The 18,638-nt window shown below is 35.3% G+C and overlaps 4 protein-coding genes across 4 annotated transcripts; 3 read left to right on the forward strand and 1 right to left on the reverse strand.

Annotated features, from left to right (window-relative positions):
- The first annotated feature begins 72 nt into the window (after positions 1 to 72).
- Positions 73 to 5,921, forward strand: LOC106717543 (serine/threonine-protein kinase N). The gene is made up of 2 exons (XM_014511420.2): positions 73 to 1,659; positions 3,997 to 5,921. The coding sequence occupies exons 1-2, from the start codon at positions 353 to 355 to the stop codon at positions 5,819 to 5,821; spliced, it is 3,132 nt and encodes a 1,043-aa protein (XP_014366906.2). The 5' UTR covers positions 73 to 352; the 3' UTR covers positions 5,822 to 5,921.
- Positions 5,922 to 6,525: 604 nt separating this feature from the next.
- LOC106717548 (BTB/POZ domain-containing protein KCTD5) lies at positions 6,526 to 7,414 on the reverse strand. Its single transcript, XM_014511429.2, has 2 exons — positions 7,117 to 7,414; positions 6,526 to 7,033 (listed from the first exon to the last, which is right to left on the reverse strand). Exons 1-2 carry the CDS (start codon positions 7,315 to 7,317, stop codon positions 6,581 to 6,583), a joined length of 654 nt encoding a protein of 217 aa, XP_014366915.1. The 5' UTR covers positions 7,318 to 7,414; the 3' UTR covers positions 6,526 to 6,580.
- A 168-nt stretch (positions 7,415 to 7,582) lies between these two features.
- Positions 7,583 to 14,349, forward strand: LOC106717471 (dual specificity protein kinase splA). Its single transcript, XM_045679543.1, has 12 exons — positions 7,583 to 8,003; positions 8,745 to 9,108; positions 9,504 to 9,653; positions 10,912 to 11,121; positions 11,193 to 11,311; positions 11,416 to 11,617; positions 11,764 to 11,878; positions 12,028 to 12,306; positions 12,503 to 12,585; positions 12,974 to 13,161; positions 13,531 to 13,653; positions 14,135 to 14,349. Exons 1-12 carry the CDS (start codon positions 7,764 to 7,766, stop codon positions 14,285 to 14,287), a joined length of 2,226 nt encoding a protein of 741 aa, XP_045535499.1. The 5' UTR covers positions 7,583 to 7,763; the 3' UTR covers positions 14,288 to 14,349.
- Positions 14,350 to 17,516: 3,167 nt separating this feature from the next.
- Positions 17,517 to 18,350, forward strand: LOC106717526. The gene is made up of 3 exons (XM_014511398.2): positions 17,517 to 17,835; positions 17,907 to 18,107; positions 18,185 to 18,350. Exons 1-3 carry the CDS (start codon positions 17,588 to 17,590, stop codon positions 18,348 to 18,350), a joined length of 615 nt encoding a protein of 204 aa, XP_014366884.2. The 5' UTR covers positions 17,517 to 17,587.
- Positions 18,351 to 18,638: the final 288 nt, after the last annotated feature.

The raw sequence follows: 18,638 nt of genomic DNA on the forward strand, positions 1-18,638 counted from the left end.
ACTTATTTATTTACCATAATAAAAATTTGGTGGAATCAGGTATCAGGTGCAATAATTTTATCTGGTATACGTCATCTACAAATCTATGGTTTTATTATAATGGTAGGGTTTCATCGTTTGGTTGGTTTCGTTGACCGAACAACTTGTTTATAAATTGTTTTGTTTTGTAGTATAATTTAACAAAAGTTTTTATAATTGTTGCTGTAACATCATGATTTCTTGTGTAATTGTGGGAAACATAAGTATTACTAAGCGCCATATTTCTGTGTACCTTTTGTGATCAAAAAGCAATAGTAGCGATATTTTCTCACATAATTATGGTTAACTGACGTTACTCTGTGCATCCTCAATTATGGCAGAGCCAGGTTATTATCACGGGGATTATATTCGACACCCTGTCCTTTATGAACTTGGTATCAAATATGGAATTAAGACGGAATGTATTCCAGAAATAGCATTGCCGTCTAAGTTGGAGGAACTCAAGGATGTCATACGTAGAGAGATACGTAAAGAGTTGAAAATAAAAGAAGGCGCGGAGAAACTCCGTGAAGTGGCAACTGATCGAAAATCACTTTCTGACGTAGCAAATCTTGTGAAAAAAGCTAATCTAAAACTAAATGAACTCAAATCAGATTTACAAGAACTGGAATCCCAGTTACTTCTATCCCGAGGTCAATCGACTCCAACCTCACCCGAGGACTTATCGTACGATGAAGAAATCATCCTGGCATCGGAGGCAGCGCAGCAGCAGCGGCAGCTGGGCGAGGGAACTGCAGATCGCAAACTGGCCTCACTTGAAAAACAGTTGAATATTGAATTAAAGGTAAAACAAGGTGCCGAAAATATGATTCAAAGTATAAGCAGTAGTAATCAATCCCGTGATAAAAAGTTGTTGGCAGAGGCACATCAGATGCTTGCTGATTCTAAAGATAAAATTGAATATCTTAAATTACGTATATCTAAAATGTCTAAACAACAAAAAGAGGATAATGCCGGTGCTAATGGTGATGGTAGAACCTCAGATATGAGTGGAGTAGATCCATTGCTTGATGAAAGGATAGCAGAACTAAGAAATCGTTTGCGCATAGAAGCTGCAGTTGTTGAAGGATCAAAGAATGCTATCAGATTATTGCAGAGTGATAAAAAGGTGACAGATAAAAAAGCACTTCAGGAAGCTCAGACAAGTCTTCTGGAATCATCTCAAAAATTGGATTTATTACGCTTATCCTTGGACATGCGGCGTCAGGAGCTGCCAGTGGAGAGTCCTGCATTTATTGAATTAGGTCATGAGTTACGCAGTACCGGCTCGAGCCCTGGATATGTAAGCTTAACTTGGGGTGGTGGATCAAGAGCTCAGTTTATGTCACCAACACCAATGATTAGTCCTTGTGTACAAGTTACCGGTACCCTTGAGGTAAGATTAATGGGTTGCCAAGATCTTTTGGAAGAGGTGCCTGGTCGCACCAGACGTGATCCATTAGCCAGTCCCTCAGACTTGAAGTCTTTTGTAAAGGGTGTCACAATTCGTAATTCTATGAAGTACACATACAGCATTAAGGAAGATACAAGTAATGAAATTATGGCTGTCCTAAAATTGGATAATCATACAGTGGCTCAAACAAGCTGGCGGCCATGCTCTCAACAGGCCTGGGATCAGAGGTAAGGCATTAATTAAAATTTCTAACTGACATAATATCCATCAACTAGATAGGTGAGCAAATAATGTTTTGTTTGATTTTTAATTGGTTTACACTTTATGAACCTTAATTTTTCACATAATAATATTATATAGGAATAATTGCTTAGTAACGTAAAGTAAGTAAGTAAGTAGCTTAAAAATTGTTTATAAACTTTTTGGAAAAATGAATACATTTTCTCTTCCCTCTAATTATTGTAGAATCAGTTAGAACTTTAGTATCTAGACTTGCATACAACTAATCAATAATTTTGCAAGATTCCATGTAAAATCTGTTTACTTCAATTTTCATAGTACCCGAGTTCAGATGTGTTCTTAACTTCTCATTTTTCATAGTACAATATTACTACGGAAACTAAAAAAGTTGTGATTATGTACAACTGGTCTGGTACAATTGGATAGAAGGAATAAAGCCAAGGCCTTATGCTGTATTTTGATACCTTTAGGGTTAACATAAAACCTCTAGTAGATATTTCATAACTTGAAAAAGTAAGAGTACTGTTTCATTTCAAGACATATTTTTGTGTAACAGTATTGAATCTTACATCACATATTTCTACATACATTGCCTAATTGAAATTTAAATGCCCTTTCAATTTTTGACCACATTAATGTTTTGTGTATTTTATTTTAACATTGTGTAATTTTGAACGAATCTGATAATGAAATATTCAGAATTAATGTTTTCAATTTATTTTATTAATATGCAATTTGTAGGCCTTGTAGGTTGTACTCATATTCCCTCTTCCCTTGAATTGTAATCTTCAACTTAGTATGATTACTCACCTAATCTTATCTGTAGGCCATGTCACATATTTATATAATGACTAAGACACCTGACACACATGCAATTTTATGGTACCTATATAACTTTATATAACTTTGTAATTGTACTTTATCATTTTTAAGTTTTTGATAATTATTTAAATTATTGTTATTAACGTGATGAAATTCAAACTATGATTTGACTGAAAATAGAAATAAATCTACTCTTTACCTCAATTATTGATGCTTCTAAAGAAAACAATAAAATATTTCTAATAAGAACAAAGAACATCTTTTATTAGGAGTGTTAGAAACTTTACTGTATACACACCAACCACCCAATCTTTCACCTATCATCTATCTTAGTTGCGACAAGTTTTCTAATGGTGACAGAATTTTAAAAATTGTTTTGTATTTTGATTTATTCAATAGTTTTCTTTTATCTTTTAGTCATCTATTTTTTCTCAACAATAGGCCATTTTTAACTTAAATCTAACTAAAATTAAATCAAGTTTGTTACATGACTAGTATTTATTGCAGTAATAAATTTTGTTTTGTCATAAAACTGCATTGTGTAATGCAGTATGATGTAGATTTTAATAATAAAATGCTCTTGCATTTTCACTGTTCTTTTTCACTTAACCCTAGGAGTAAGATAAGGACAGGGCCAATGATAATCAGCATTTTCATTTATTTTTATTAAAATCAGAACTAGAGTTGATTATTTTAAAAGTAGGAAACTAAGGTATACCAATGAATCACACATATTATGTCCTAACTGGGAATCAAACCTAAGCTTATAACTTATGAGGTTGTTAAGTATGATAGTCGCTGATTCCTGCAGGCCCTTTTTACATGTTTCCTCCTCCGCTGAATAAAGGTAGGCAACGCATATGAAATTGCGTATGTCTATGAGCGGTGGCATCTCTATTTCGACAAATTTTGCTGCACGCTTTCTCGAGACCTTACTTTGTACCATGATACATATATATGTGAACACACAACTCATGCTAGTAAACCAGAGGGGTAGGCAGAGATCGCGGACCTCTATTTGGCGTGGCCAAAAGAACCTCCGCAATTAACTTTTCGCTATTTCGGGAGACGGAACGTGACGGGTGGCGAGCCGCGTCGCTGTCATTTTCTCCCGGGAATTCACACATCTTTGAAATTTCTTTTCGCTGATATGTCCAGATTGCATCACGATGTTTTCCTTCACCGTAAGAACGTCGAGTAGATGTCATATGTAAATCGAAAAACACATTGATACATGGTGGGATTCGAAACCAGGACTTGCAGATTACAAGCTAAACCCCTGAGCCACCGACGCTCTAAAAATTATTCTCATGTAGAGTAGAAAAAAATTAATGTAAATTCAGTCTTTGTTAATAAAAAGAATTAAAAACACAAGGTAAATGAGGGGGGATGAGAGTGGTGGGAATAGTGTCTGTAGATGTAGTGGTATCCTTGGTACATATTTTAAATATAAAACCTCCTAAGACACAATTTTTTTTTAAACCTTTACATTCAATTTTCAGATTCACTATCAAGCTGGACAAATCAAGGGAACTTGAAATAGGCATTCACTGGAAAGATTGGCGTGGACTGTGTGGAGTCAAATTCTTAAGATTGGAAGAATTCATTGATGATATTCGACATGGGATGGCTTTAGAACTGGAACCTCGAGGCCTTTTATTTGCTGAAATCAAGTTCTTGAATCCAATAATTTCGAGAAAACCAAAATTGCAGCGTCAAAGAAAGATAATTAAACAACAGGGAAAGAATATTCCTCGGCCACCATATGGTGAAATGCATATTCCAGCTGTTATACTGGGTAGACTTTTAAAACGTTCATCACCATCTATTCAGAATATTCAATCTGCCCATATTAGTCAACCCCAGCAAAATATTTATGAGCCATCTTCTATCGACAGCAAGGATATAGAAAATCCCAATGCTACTCTTGTAGGCATGGCAGGTGTGAGGCCACTTGGTTTACCTGCCACGCCAATTACACCACAAGTGCCTGTCACTCCTCCGCCAAAACCGAGTCTGCCTTTACACCCTCCCCCTAATGTTTCAACACTTCGAATGGAAAAAGAACTTCAGGAGGCATTTGCATTTTTAGAAGACTCCTACACTAGGGATAATTATGTTCCAAAAGACCCTCAAACTCCATCATGCAACACACCATTAGTTGAATATCCACCATCACCATCTCCTAAACTTGTTTTGGAATATCCAAGTAATGAAGATCAGATTGTTGAAATTACTGGTAACATGAGGTTATCATCTTCTCGCTCGTCTTCTGTTATAGAAACATTAGGCAAGGAAATTGATTCTAGAAGACAGTCTGGTGAAATGTCAATGGAAAGTTTCAGACTTCTTAGTGTCCTGGGAAGGGGTCATTTTGGGAAAGTAATCTTATCACAGTACAAACCTACTAATGAATATTTTGCAATCAAAGCTTTAAAGAAGAGTGATATAATTGCTAGGGATGAAGTAGATTCACTTTTATCTGAGAAAAGAATTTTTGAGGTAGCTAATGCTATAAGGCACCCATTTTTGGTGAATTTGTTTGCATGTTTCCAGACAGAACAACATGTGTGCTTTGTAATGGAATATGCCGCAGGAGGTGATCTTATGATGCACATACATACTGATGTTTTCACAGAACCTAGAGCAGTGTTTTATGCAGCTTGTGTTGTATTAGGCCTACAGTATTTACACGAAAATAATATTATTTATAGAGATTTAAAATTAGATAACTTACTGCTTGACACCGAAGGATATGTTAAAATTGCTGATTTTGGTTTGTGCAAAGAAGGAATGGGATGGGGAGATCGTACTGGAACATTCTGTGGTACTCCAGAATTTTTAGCACCAGAAGTACTAACAGAAACTTCTTATACAAGAGCGGTTGATTGGTGGGGTCTTGGGGTTTTAATATTTGAGATGTTAGTGGGCGAATCGCCATTCCCGGGGGAAGATGAGGGTGAAGTCTTTGATTCAATTGTTAATGATGAAATTCGTTATCCTAGAACTTTGTCTTTGGAAGCGATAGCATTAATGCGCCGTTTGTTAAGGAAAAACCCAGAAAGACGTTTAGGTTCCTCTGAAAGGGATGCAGAAGATGTCAAAAAACAAGCATTTTTCCGTAATGTTAACTGGGAGCAACTGCTACTACGAAAAGTAAAGCCGCCATTTGTGCCAACTATACACAACTTAGAAGATGTTAGTAACTTTGATAGTGAGTTCACTTCAGAAGCACCAGTGCTGACCCCACCAAAAGAACCACGTCCACTAAGTGCTACAGACCATAAACTGTTCCAGGACTTTACATATATGGCAGATTGGTGCTAGGCAGCTAGTAAAGTTGTTATTATTAATTTATAGTATAATTTCATTTTAAAAACTATAAACCCCCTTTGCCTTACAAAACTGAGTGAATTTCTGTATTTTGATATCTCTCTAATCTATAATATGTAAGGGTGTCTGAATAGATACTCATTTTAACTTGTATTTAATGCAGTTAAATGCAATATTTTATAATTAATAAAATTGTGTAATTTAAGACCATAAGTTTTAAATAATGCTAATCTTTATTTTTTTAAACATCATGTTTATGTAGTTATAAAATTGAATAACTTAGAAAATAACGATTATTGTTAAGAAAAGGCGTGTCAAATAAATCTTTACGTTTTCAGTCAATTGTTTACTTATTCTTTTTAAATAAAGGTATCATCAAACACTATTATTATTTTTAACTAAATCTGTAAAGACGTAATATCTTTATTTATATAAATAATGAGCATAAAAAGCATAACACCTTCAAGGAGAAGTTATCTATTTACAACAGTTTATGTTTATAACAATTTAATTTTTTTTAAAACATTACCAGCATTAACTTAAGTGAGTATTTTTCCAAATACATAATTTTAATTAAAGACAAATATTTTACGAATCAAATATCTTTTAACTAATCTGAACATTACTTCAAAGTGAAACAAAAATATGAATTTGAAAAATACGATTTAAAGATGAGTTGAAAATATATGAAGTTCACACTATGTACACAACTCACACACAGAACTAAGTCTCAAATATGAATTCATGTAAAGTTCACATCCTTGAGCCTTTGTGTTGGAGCACCTTGGCTCTATCCGTTGGCTCTATGTCATTGCTGTTTAAAGAATTTCCACATTCTCTACTCACAACGCAAAGAAATTCAGAATGCTCATCATTGCCATAATTGTATTGAGAGCCAATATTTATCAACTGCTCGAACTTCCACCCGTCAGACAAAGTAGACATCATTTGCGTCAACTCTTCTTCATGGAATTGTAACACTCTGTAAACATGTTTTTTGGAATCTTTTAGTGGCCGTCGTTCCCGTAGACATATTCTTTCCTTAACTAGTCTTATGAGTTCAGTTATGTTATAAAACTCAGCTTCTTCCAAAACTCCTTCTTCGGCAATGTCGTTATTGATAACGAGTTTGCCGTGTCGAAGATAGTTTAATACAGGCGAAAAATATGTCGGATCTCTATCTATTAAATATGCACCGGTTTCATCCTAAAACAAATATCTTTATATTATTTATGACCAAAGGTAGCAATTAAAACTTATGATGTAAACAGAACCAAAATCATACTAACCCTGTCTGAAATTAAGTCACTATCCTCTTGTACCAATCGATAAAGAAACGAATTAGGATCTCTCGACAACGTTGTCTTTGTGGTTAAAAAGTAAGTTCCTCCTACGTTTAGTTTAACCCATTGCTTACTACTTCGTCTTTCATTGTTAAATTTTTGTGTATTTTCTTTTAAATAATCGCCATCACACATCGAGTCCGCCATGGTTTTAAAGCATAGACAAAAAATCGTACATAAAGAACTTTTAATGTTGACGTCGAAACTTTTTTCAGTTCAAGTTCATTGAAAGAGTGAAAATTTTTAAACAACCAAGCTCCAATTATTATTATGGTACTCGATGGCCTTTAATCATTAAATATAATAGATGCCCTGTGAAATGTGAACAACGGCATGTCCTGAAATTTTTTATAAGCAAATTCGTAAGTAATTTAAGTATTGTATATTCTGTGGTGCTTAATTTTTTTTTCTTGTTATTGAATCTTTTATATTGTCTATGGAAAGCTTACTTTCGTCCGTCACAGAAAGTTCGAATTTTTATTTTGGAGATTTAATTTTAACATTATTTAGCTTTGAGTGATCATAGTAAAATAATATCGTAGAATGCGTTTAGATAGAATGTCACTTTCGTGAAGTAATAGAACTAGTTAATCATGATGAGCAACAATATAGAAAACGACAGATCAAACTCAACTGGAAAAATGTATCCAATAGATCTTGCACCACAAAAGATTACTATAGTTAAAAGCATGTCGAATACAGAAGTGAAAATGGCTCATTTAATTACTGGTCAATCAAAAACATCAGGGTCCGGTCAATTAATAACTCATGCTGGCTCCGTTGGCCTAATGCGTTCAACTGCACAAATTATAACTCCTGGCGTCTCATCTCAGGTAATTAACTATTTTTAACATTTCACTATCTCAATTTTACTATATTTCCCAGTTTAATTGTAGTCTTACATTCAATCGTAGTTTTAGCGGGCAGAACTTAACTACATTATCATAATGCGCGTCACTAATGATGGTTGGCAAAAACTACTACTACTACTAAATTTTTGCATAACCGTATGCTTATTTCCTGACTAACGATGCATCTTTAAAAACAATTGATGCATACATTTACAATATTCATAAGTATTTAACAAGAAATCATACCTATAGAAGCTTGATAAATATACCCTTTCCTTAACCTTTCTCCAGTTTGTCCTTTGTTGAACTATCCATTGACATAGCATAAACTTCTTTTATATCCATTCAGATTTATCAAACTTTCAAATCTTATCCTAATTCTGGTTGCAACAAAATTAAAAGTCATTTTCAAACAATTTTAGAACATTTCCTTTTTTCTGTAATAGTTATCAATCACAACCTTACAATATACCTTCCACAATCAAGCACATATTTTCACACTTTCTCCTTTGTCCTGCCTTAGAATAAAGTTTTCTTCATCCTCTGATTTTATAAATTTATGCTTATATTGCATGCACATCTTTATTCTCTTTCTATGTGTTTTTTACATTTTTTACTTAGTAGTCAAGTGCTGGGTATTTTAATGCTTGTTGGAATCATATCACTTTTAAGTTATATAAAGATTCTAATAAAGCAATGAAATGTTTATTTTTTATGTTACAGCCACAGATGATTGTGAGCGGGCCACCAATCTTTCAAGGCACCCCAATAATAAGCCAAGGCTCACAGCTGTTAGGTCAAACTTCACAGATTATAACACAATCACAGATAATAAACTCCAGTGGTATCATAAGTCCAGGCACACAAATAATCAGTCAAGGAAGCCAACTATCGGCACAAGTTTCTAACTCCAGTAACTCTGTGTCTAATATACAATCAAGTGTGGCATCATCTATAAGTGGAACACAAGTGCTCAATGTTGGTGGACAGCTTGTGAGTGGGTCTGGGAACCTAGTGGTCAGCTCTTCTGTGAGGACTATACCTCCAAGTGTGCGAGTGTTGCCTCCTCTCCCCCACAATAGACCAGGTAAATTAAGACCAATCTCTTAAAAGTACATCTCTTACAATATCTCATAAGAGAAGTAACTCAACTTTGATTGGTTGATATAATATTCCTCAACCTTATATTGACTATAAATAAACATATCAATTCATCTCTTGTTTGTATTAATTTGATTTATTTGTTTTATTGTAGTTTGATATAAGCTACCTATATGCATTATTATTTTTTAGCAAACCAATAATTAAAGTATTTGTAGGGAAACTTGAATCTGTCAGTTCAAAATCTTTGAATTACATCCAATAACTAAGAATAGGTTTAATGTATACCAAAACTAAAGACATCAAGTTATAGTTTTGTTAGCATTTACTATTCAGTACTTTTAGAATATAGGTAAGTCTTAACAATTTTTTTTTTTTCAGTACTGTCAAGTGTAAATGTGAGTACAGCAAGTGGTGTATTAGTTAGCAAAGCAGTAACAAGTCACGTGCCAAGAGGTCTGGCAGCCGGGGCATCACTAGCAGTGCGTCCCGTTACTCCCATAGCTGCCTCACAATCTGCCGGTAATCAAGGTAAGGGCATTACCAATATATCCTGTTCAAAATTTTTTTTTTATTAGGAAGATAAACAATTGGAATACCAGCATCAAGTAACTTCAAAGAAATATTTTATCAAATTCATTTACAAAAGTTGTAGAATGTAATTGAGAATACAAAGATTCAGCAAGAAACAAACAGAATTTTTAATAATAAAATGTTACATTACAGTTTAAGTATTCCTGTTTTTAACATCTTTGTTAAAATACCATGGTTATATAATCACACTCACTCTGCATGTTATGCAAAATTGCTGTAGATAATTTTTTTACTTATACTTAAAAGATGAATAAATGTTTACATTTTTAGTAAAGTAATGTCATTTTAATGTCATAGAGTAGATAACATAGACACAACAACATAGTGTAGATACACACTCAATTACCACAGATAGGTAATATGTTGACAAGCTTTACTTCAAAGTTAATTATTGTTTTTTGTTCTGCACTTGTTTCTAAGTCATCTTAAAAAAAACAAGTGAGATCAAATTCTTATTTATATCTAAGTGACTTCTTCAGTTATTTTTACTACAGTCAGTACATACTTCTATTTTCTATGCACAGGGCATAAAACTACTTGTTTTAGTAAAAGTAACATGTGTCTAGAATTGTAATTCAATTGAATTTTCATAAGTATTATTCTGATGACCATATGCTATGTAACTAGATAAGTGTGCTAGTGAACTTGTTTGCAATAAAGTTCATTTCATAAGTTTTTTAATATGCCAATGGCTGCTCTTCAACCGAGGTAATGTAAATCTTCACCGGATTCAAGGATGGGTGTGGGCTCAGTACGATCGGGCTCAAGCTCACACCATCATCGGTGTAGAGTAGCGGAGATGGAGCAGCGGCGGGACAGGCAGTACCCGTCCGCCGCATCCGTGGAGCCATTGAGCGGTGGTAGGTACCTCCCTTGCAGGGAGACCAACAAAGTGGCCGTTACCACCGCGGCATTGTTATTCTGTCGACAGATAGTATAGTCAAACCAAACCATCCAACAACTACATATACTGTATTGTAGTTATTTAAAGTTTGTGGCGAGGACTATACCATTCCATTCAAAAAGAGTGTGTATGTACTGAACTAATTAAGTTATATGGCTCTAGAATTTTGGAAAGAAGGGTGGAATAAACGTCGAATTATTGGTAATTATAATTTTACTAGGAATTTATAAAATTAGTCATATGAATATTAACACTGAATTTGAACAGTATTAAGTGCTTCAGTGCTTACAGGTGGTGGTGCTTGGTCGAGTGGGAAAGGACGTAGCGCGTTAGTGTACCAAGGACGCGGCGTGGTGCCTCGTGGGGCCGCTCCTCGCGCGCCCACGGCCACGCCCCCCGCGGCATCGCCCACGCCCACGCCGGTGTCAACGCCTACGCCGCAACCCAGCCAGTCCCCGCACTCCTCTATCATCACTTTGACTACCAGCTCCATACTTACTTGTAAGTTATTATAAACTTCGTCAAATATTCAGTGTCAATAGAAGTGATAAATAACTTAAGTTACCCAACAGCGAGCGGAGTGATATCTAATGCGGTTCGCGGTACGTCGCCCCGAGCGCCCACGCCCACGTCGACCGCCGCAGCGCCGCGCCCACTGCCGCTGCTGCAGAGAAACTACCAACCCACTAAGGTTAGTAAATACTGTTTTTTTTTTTTTTCAAAAAGCTTAGGAACTCATGTTTATTTTGTCATTTTATTTTATGTCACCAGATAACGCCAATTTTGTTTTGTTAGGTTGTAAGCGTTGCGAATGTGGGCGTGCGCGGTGTGGTGGGCAACAGCGCGCCCTCACAGCTGTACTACGAGGTGCCTCTGGGCAGCCAGCAGCACGTCGCACACCAGCAGCAACAGCACCACGCGCCGCAGCTGCTACACCAGGTGCAGCAGCTGCCGCGCCCGCTCACTCCTTACAACCACAACCAGACCGCAGTACAAGGTTTGTGCAATTGATATAATGTGAAATCTATTATTGTGCAACAGAATTTTTGCATTTGTGATGATGGAAATACTTTTCACTAGCGCTAAAATATCTATATCCGCATGGCACATGTTTATTTACGCTAATGTATAATTATCTCACAGTGAGCGTTGTGAACAGCGGCCAGAGTGTGAACGAGGCGCGGCAGCTGGCCACCTCGCTCGCCGCATCCACCATCCTGCCGAGACCTTCCATTCTCAGGAAACGAGACATTGATGGGTAAAAATTATATTTAATTAAATATATTTAGTTGGTTAGTAGCTTGGATTGTTCTTAATACAGTTCAGGGTATTTAAGCAATAATACTATACTACAGTTGCTTCCTAACTGCTGCGGTGCGATAATTTAAATATACAATTATTTTGCAGATCACCATCAAAGGTTGGTAACTTTTTGTCGAGTGGTGGAGCGGTTGGTTTGAGTGTGTACCGCGAAGTTAACAGCGGCGTCGGTGTGGGCTCAGTGGGCGGCGGCGCGCCGGGCTGGGAGGACGTGCCGGCGGGCGCTCGCGGCCCGGGCTCCGGCTCCACCACCATGTCGGCCGCATCCTCGCCTCCGCACGATGACGCCGAGCCCGCGCCGCCGCCGGCGCCACAGCCCCCTCACACGCCTGACCTCTCACCCCGCAAGAAGCCCAGGAAGCAAATGTAAGTTTAACAATTTTGTTGTCTGCGAAATTAAATGAAAATTCATTGGCTTTACGCACTATGCGTTTTGCAGCTTTCGAAGATAAGACTTAAACTGAGTGTATGTTGTTAAAATATAGACGAACCTATTTGGTTGTGGGTAACCAGGTGGTTCATAACCAAAAAGACGATTAATTAACAATTATCAATGTTGCAGGTTAAGTAATGAAGTGCGGCAGTGCGAGTTGACTGCGGAGGACGCGCCGCCTACACCCCCGCCGCCCGCCAACCCTCCCAAACGTAAGATCTCATACTACTTTAATTTAATAAGACCTTTAACATGTTTGGTGCCGCTGACTCACAAATCGACTTCAGTAAAATGTATTCGGCGTATATGAAGACATAGATAACATCATAATGGCATAGACACGTTACCTCGTCTGTGTTAGAACAACTGTTTATTTCAAGTTTCTATTACTTTTTTTTGGGATGACGTAATAACTATGCTTGTATTTCTTTTTATAATGTTGCAAACGGTGAAGCGGCCATCTGAATTTACCTAATTGGTGAAACGTCCGATGCCCATAGACATCCGAATTGCAGATGCGTTGCCTACCTCTAATCGATAGAGGAGGAGACGTACAAAAGCATATTTCCCCTTCCTATGAGTCTCTTATCTATTGTGCAGGTCCCCAGCTGGGGTCAGGGTACGTGTGTGGTTGGCGCGGCACTGCGCTGCACTTTGTACGGCCGGCGGACGTGAGGCGACGAGAGCCGCGAGCTCGCGACATCCTCGCCATCGCCAGCCAGCGACATGTCCTCGCCAGCGCTGACGGGTGGAAGGTGCACCATCTCACTGCGCAGATGGACGACCTGGTAACTGGCACACTTGTACAGGCACATTTTCATATTCTCCACTTACAAAAAAAAAAGTTAGACATTGTAAAATTATCTGTAACACTTAAATTTAGCATACAGTCGAACCTGGATAAACGAGAAACCTCTATTATTGAGTCATTGGTCAGCCCCGGCGGAAGATCTCCATAAGCGAAAAAAATATCGCGATCTCTCTTGTACTTTCGTTTATGCAAGTTCAACTGAAATTATATTTAAAAATAAAATTAATTATAAATGGAAGAAAATAATGCTTTCACATATAAACATTTCTTAATTTAGCATACGTATGATGCGATATAAACAAGTTGACACTAAACTGGTAATAAGTGAAACTGTGTCATTATGAAGGTATCGCTGGAGGCAGACGTGGGCTCTCAGCTGGCGGGTGTGCTGCGCGCGCTAGAGACAGCTTCGGGCCGCGCGCTCGCCGCACTGCAGCCGCATGAACATGCGCTGCTAGAACTGCTCAAGGTAACTACATACTACACCAAGGATTACCAAAGTGGTTTCGGTTTCCTAGGTGTCCACATAAACGAAAAATGATTTTGGAGGTCGACGAGATCTAAAAATCGACCCCTATTAATAATAGTCTGGTAACTTAAAGCATTGCTAGTTCTCACTTTGTCTTCTTCTATTGACCTAAGTTAGAATGAAAAATTACACGCAGTAGCAGCTGTTTTAAGTTAGCTTACCATTATGAATAAGGGGGTTGATCTTAAAAGTAGGTAATTTGACCATGGGGGTCTGAAGTAACAGTTCATTTTGGAAAAGGGGTCACTTGTCCAAAATAGTTTGGGGGTCCCTGTACTAGACAGTTTGTACTCTATGCAGTACACGAAACTCGACACTCATTGTTAATTGTACCATTTTTTTATTTCAAAATATGTAAAATATTCCTTTAACAATATTTAGACAGTAAATAAATAAGTATTTATCAACGATATTCTTCCAGGGTAACATTCAAAGGAGCAAGATAGTTTGCGAAGGCATACAGGAGGCGCGCGAGGACATACTGCGTGTGTTCAAACACAGGAATTTTGTGTCCGACATTCTGACGCGGCAAGCGGACAAGCGATGTTACAGAAAACATCGCTCACAGTCGTAGCAAATAATTATAGCGTTTTGTTTTATTTTTGCCACAGAATATGCAATTATACAGAATCCTATAGACATATGACAAGTCTATGGTATGAAATGTCTATATAAACTGTAAATATTGTAAATAGCGTTTACCTTTAAACTTATATTTTGTATCATTAACTATGAAATTGTTAACTATAAAATGAACGAGTTGTGTTTAGATTGTAATTAGATTTTATGAGAATAATAAAGCAATTGATGACTCATGATGACTTTGTTTTTATTACCATTGGTTTCTGAAACTAAAATTTTACTAAATCTTTGACAAAACACATATTTTTGTCTCAGAAACATAAGGCTAGTCATTTTAAATTTTCTTTTTAATCTTTAGTTCTTCATACAACTGAAAGTATTAGCAATGCTAGTAGAAGATGGTAAACATGCAAGGAGTGGCCATTCCATGTCACGCAAACAGCGTCCATTACAAACATCATATAAGTTGACAACTTATATTTCGACAGATAAGACTTGTCCTAAATCCCTAGCTTGGCCGAAATTTTCACCTTAAAAAACGCCGAAAGTTAAAGTCCAAATAAAACATTTTATGGTACAGTCAGCTTCATAAATATAGTGGCAGTCAAGATATCCAAATATATAGGAACACCTAAAGTGATCAATTATATAAGTACAACCAAAGTCATCAAATTAATTGAAGCATCCACTCTGCTCAAAAAGATCGAAGCGTTCACATCGTCATATATATGAGTACATTCAAAGTGCCCATAATTATAGTAACAGACAGAGCGTCAATAGTAACGAAGCATCGAAAGTATGCAAAAATATCGTAACATTAGACAAAATTGAACTCTGTCTCTATTCGCTTAAGATACACTTTGAAATATACTACTTCTGTTAAATTCATTTGACATTTTATAATCAAAACATTTTTTTGCTATTTACTACAAGTTTACGTCCCGCATGACAGATACTAGATAGATAAGCAATATCAAATTTTAATTTGTCACCATATATGCCAGTTTGGCTTTACGGCTTAACTGTTCGCTGTAATACGCAGTTTTGGCGATTCGAATCCCAAACTTTTTTTTACATTTTTTAAGGTTTTTAATTTTATTATCAAAGCGTTATATAAAATTGAACTTTATCGCAACAATTATTGGTTACATTAGTAGTCGAATACGACATCTTTAAAAATTAAGGAACCACAATATTCCTTGTCCCTTTTTTTAACCGAGTCGTCATTAGCATGTTTTTTTATTGTTCACGTTTGTTATTGTAAGTTTCGTCACTTAATTCCGCGCGGACTATGTCACTGGCGACATCGAATACGTGTAATAAATCTATGCTTGGAAAATTCTACTGCAACCGGACTGAAGATACCTAACAGTAAGAGAAAAATATTTTGATACAATTTGTCAATTAATTTAACAGAATTTGTATACTTTCAAAGTGTATTTCAAGGATATGGATATACGAATAGAATTCAATTTCAGTGACCGCAATGACAAGTGAAAACACTCTCCGCCCACTCGCTTTATTCCGAGATGGCCGAACCTAATCGTTATTAATTTTATATAAATATTTAATACCCCAAAAATAAAAAATTAAAATTGTTTTTGTTAAGTAAAAAACATATTCTAAGTAAATTACCAGATTTTTCCTTTTCATTAAAAAAAAACAAGCTCTATATGTGATTGATAATATTGAAAAATAAAAACCTTGTAAGCCTGGGATTCGAACCATTAAACTTACGTACTGCGGCGAAAATAGTAAAACACTGAAACTAGCACATATTGTGACAAAGTAAAATTTGATATTACTTACTAGCTTTTACCCGCGACTTCGTCTGCGCGGAAATAAAAAAAATGCTCACAAGATGAAAAGTTCCTATGTCCGTCTCCTAGTTCTAAGCTATCTCCCCATCAATTTTCAGCTAAATCAGTTTGACCGATCTTGAGTTATAAACAGTGTAACTAACGCGACTTTCTTTTATATATATATATATATAGATTAGGTATCTGTCATGTATCGTCAATTTATAAATTTTAAACTTTATAATAATAAGAAGAAAAATGTTGGGTTGTCCGATAAGTTCGTGCCCATTTTTAAGGGAAGTTTTAAAGGCCCTTAAGTTTTGGAATACCTACGTCTTTTAAATTATATTTGTTCGATTTTATTGCAAAACGTCTTATGTATTTCGGCAAAAATTAAGTGAATCAGTTTTTATAAAACTGATAGAAAAGAACGAATCGTGTCCTACCATTTGTCAAAATATGGCTGAAGTTATCCTCGTTTAGTATGTACTAGCTTTTTCCCGCGACTCCGTCCGCGCGATATAAAAAAAAAATAATAGAAAACGGGGTAAAAATTCCTATGTCCTATTCCTGGTTCTAAGCTATCTGCCCACCAATTTTCAGTCAAATCGATTCAGCCGTTCTTGAGTTATAAGTGGTGTAACTAACACGACTTTCTTTTATATATATAGATGTGTTATCTAAACATGTCATATGTTTTTAATAATTGTAATATATTCGGGTCTATTCTAAGCTACCTATTAAAAATCGGAACGAACTTATTAGACAACCTATTATGTTGATACAAAGCGTCAAATGAATTTAACAGAAGTAGTATATTTCAAAGTGTATCTTAAGTGAATAGAGACAGAGTTCAATTTTGTCTAATGTTACGATATTTTTGCATACTTTCGATGCTTCGTTACTATTGACGCTCTGTCTGTTACTATAATTATGGGCACTTTGAATGTACTCATATATATGACGATGTGATCGCTTCGATCTTTTTGAGCAGAGTGGATGCTTCAATTAATTTGATGACTTTGGTTGTACTTATATAATTGATCACTTTAGGTGTTCCTATATATTTGGATATCTTGACTGCCACTATATTTATGAAGCTGACTGTACCAACAGAAACTTTCGTGGCTGTTACTCGACAAATTCTGCATTTACTTTTTAAAAATTTTGGATTTGCGTTATCCTAAATTTTACTTCGTTAGCTTATAATACTTACGACTTTATCTGCTTTATTAACAAATAATTTTAAAATTTAAATAAATCATTTCAAAAAAAAAAAATATATATATAAAATTAATTGATGTGCATATAAATTACGAAATATAAGTGTGCCTTGTGATGTTTGCCTTTTCAACAGAAAATACTAAAATTGTCTATAATTTTATTGGCGGGAAAATCAGTTTTCATAAGTATTCCCGCGCTACTTGTTCTTCATTACTGTTTAACAGTTTAAATTAAATTTTGGTTTAAAATATAACATTGCTATAATTACAATGTCCGTAAAAAAGTCTGCTAAACTAAACTTTATGTCTGGCGATTTTGATGAATCTAACTTTTTAAAAATCTCGCCTAAGAACAAAAAGGTACAAAAGCGGCAAAGAATTGAAGCACAAGAGGAGGAAAATTCAACAGCTAATAATATCACAGCATATAAGAAAAAGAAAAACGTTGAAAGTAAAGAAATTGGCAGCGAGCCGCGTCAAAAATTGGTGAATGTTATGAATGACCAAATTCTAACGAGGTAAATATTTTATGAAACACTGTTTTTTACATTTTTCAATGTGTACTTATTACATTTATTACACTTTTCAGGAAACAAACATACGAAAATTTACTCAAAAGTTTAATGGAAGTTGTAACTAATCTAGAGGCAGATTACAATGTTTTAAAAGAAAATGAACAGAAGCTGGAACACCTAACAGGATCATTCATCAAATGCATTCAGCAAGCTACTAACTCACATAAACAAAAATTGAAGACTTTGAAAGAAATTCATGGTGCATTTAAAAAAGAGTAATATACACAATACTTTATGCATTTAATGTAGTGTTATTTTGTATCATATTCAAAATTTTGTCTTTTTATAACAGATGTGAAGAAATGGAAGCAGATCATAAAGCAGAAACCAATAAACTTGGAGAAGAATTAGAAGAGGATATGAGAAAATTGCAAGAAAATCTTGTTTCAAAAATAAAGCGTAATGAATGGGAAAATTTGCAAAAAACCTTCTTTCAAGCAATGCAAAAAAATTTTTAATTTCTGATTATTTATTATGCCTATGAGTAAAAATATTCAATAATTAAATGTACTGCTTATTATATGATATGTTTATCTAATTTAAAATTTAATTAATTCTTTGCTTTGAATAAAATACTTGAAACCTTAATTTTTAGCTTTATTTACTTAATCTGTTGTTTTACCAAAAAAAACCTGTTTCTTATGTTTGTTTTTGACTTAATTACTACACATAATTAAGCTTCATAATATGTAGTACTGGAACTTTCTACTGATTAGAAGGGTATTGAGTGTCTAGTAATATATAAA

Source organism: Papilio machaon, chromosome 10 (genome assembly GCF_912999745.1).
Source record: "Papilio machaon chromosome 10, ilPapMach1.1, whole genome shotgun sequence".
NCBI classification, from domain to species: domain Eukaryota; kingdom Metazoa; phylum Arthropoda; class Insecta; order Lepidoptera; family Papilionidae; genus Papilio; species Papilio machaon.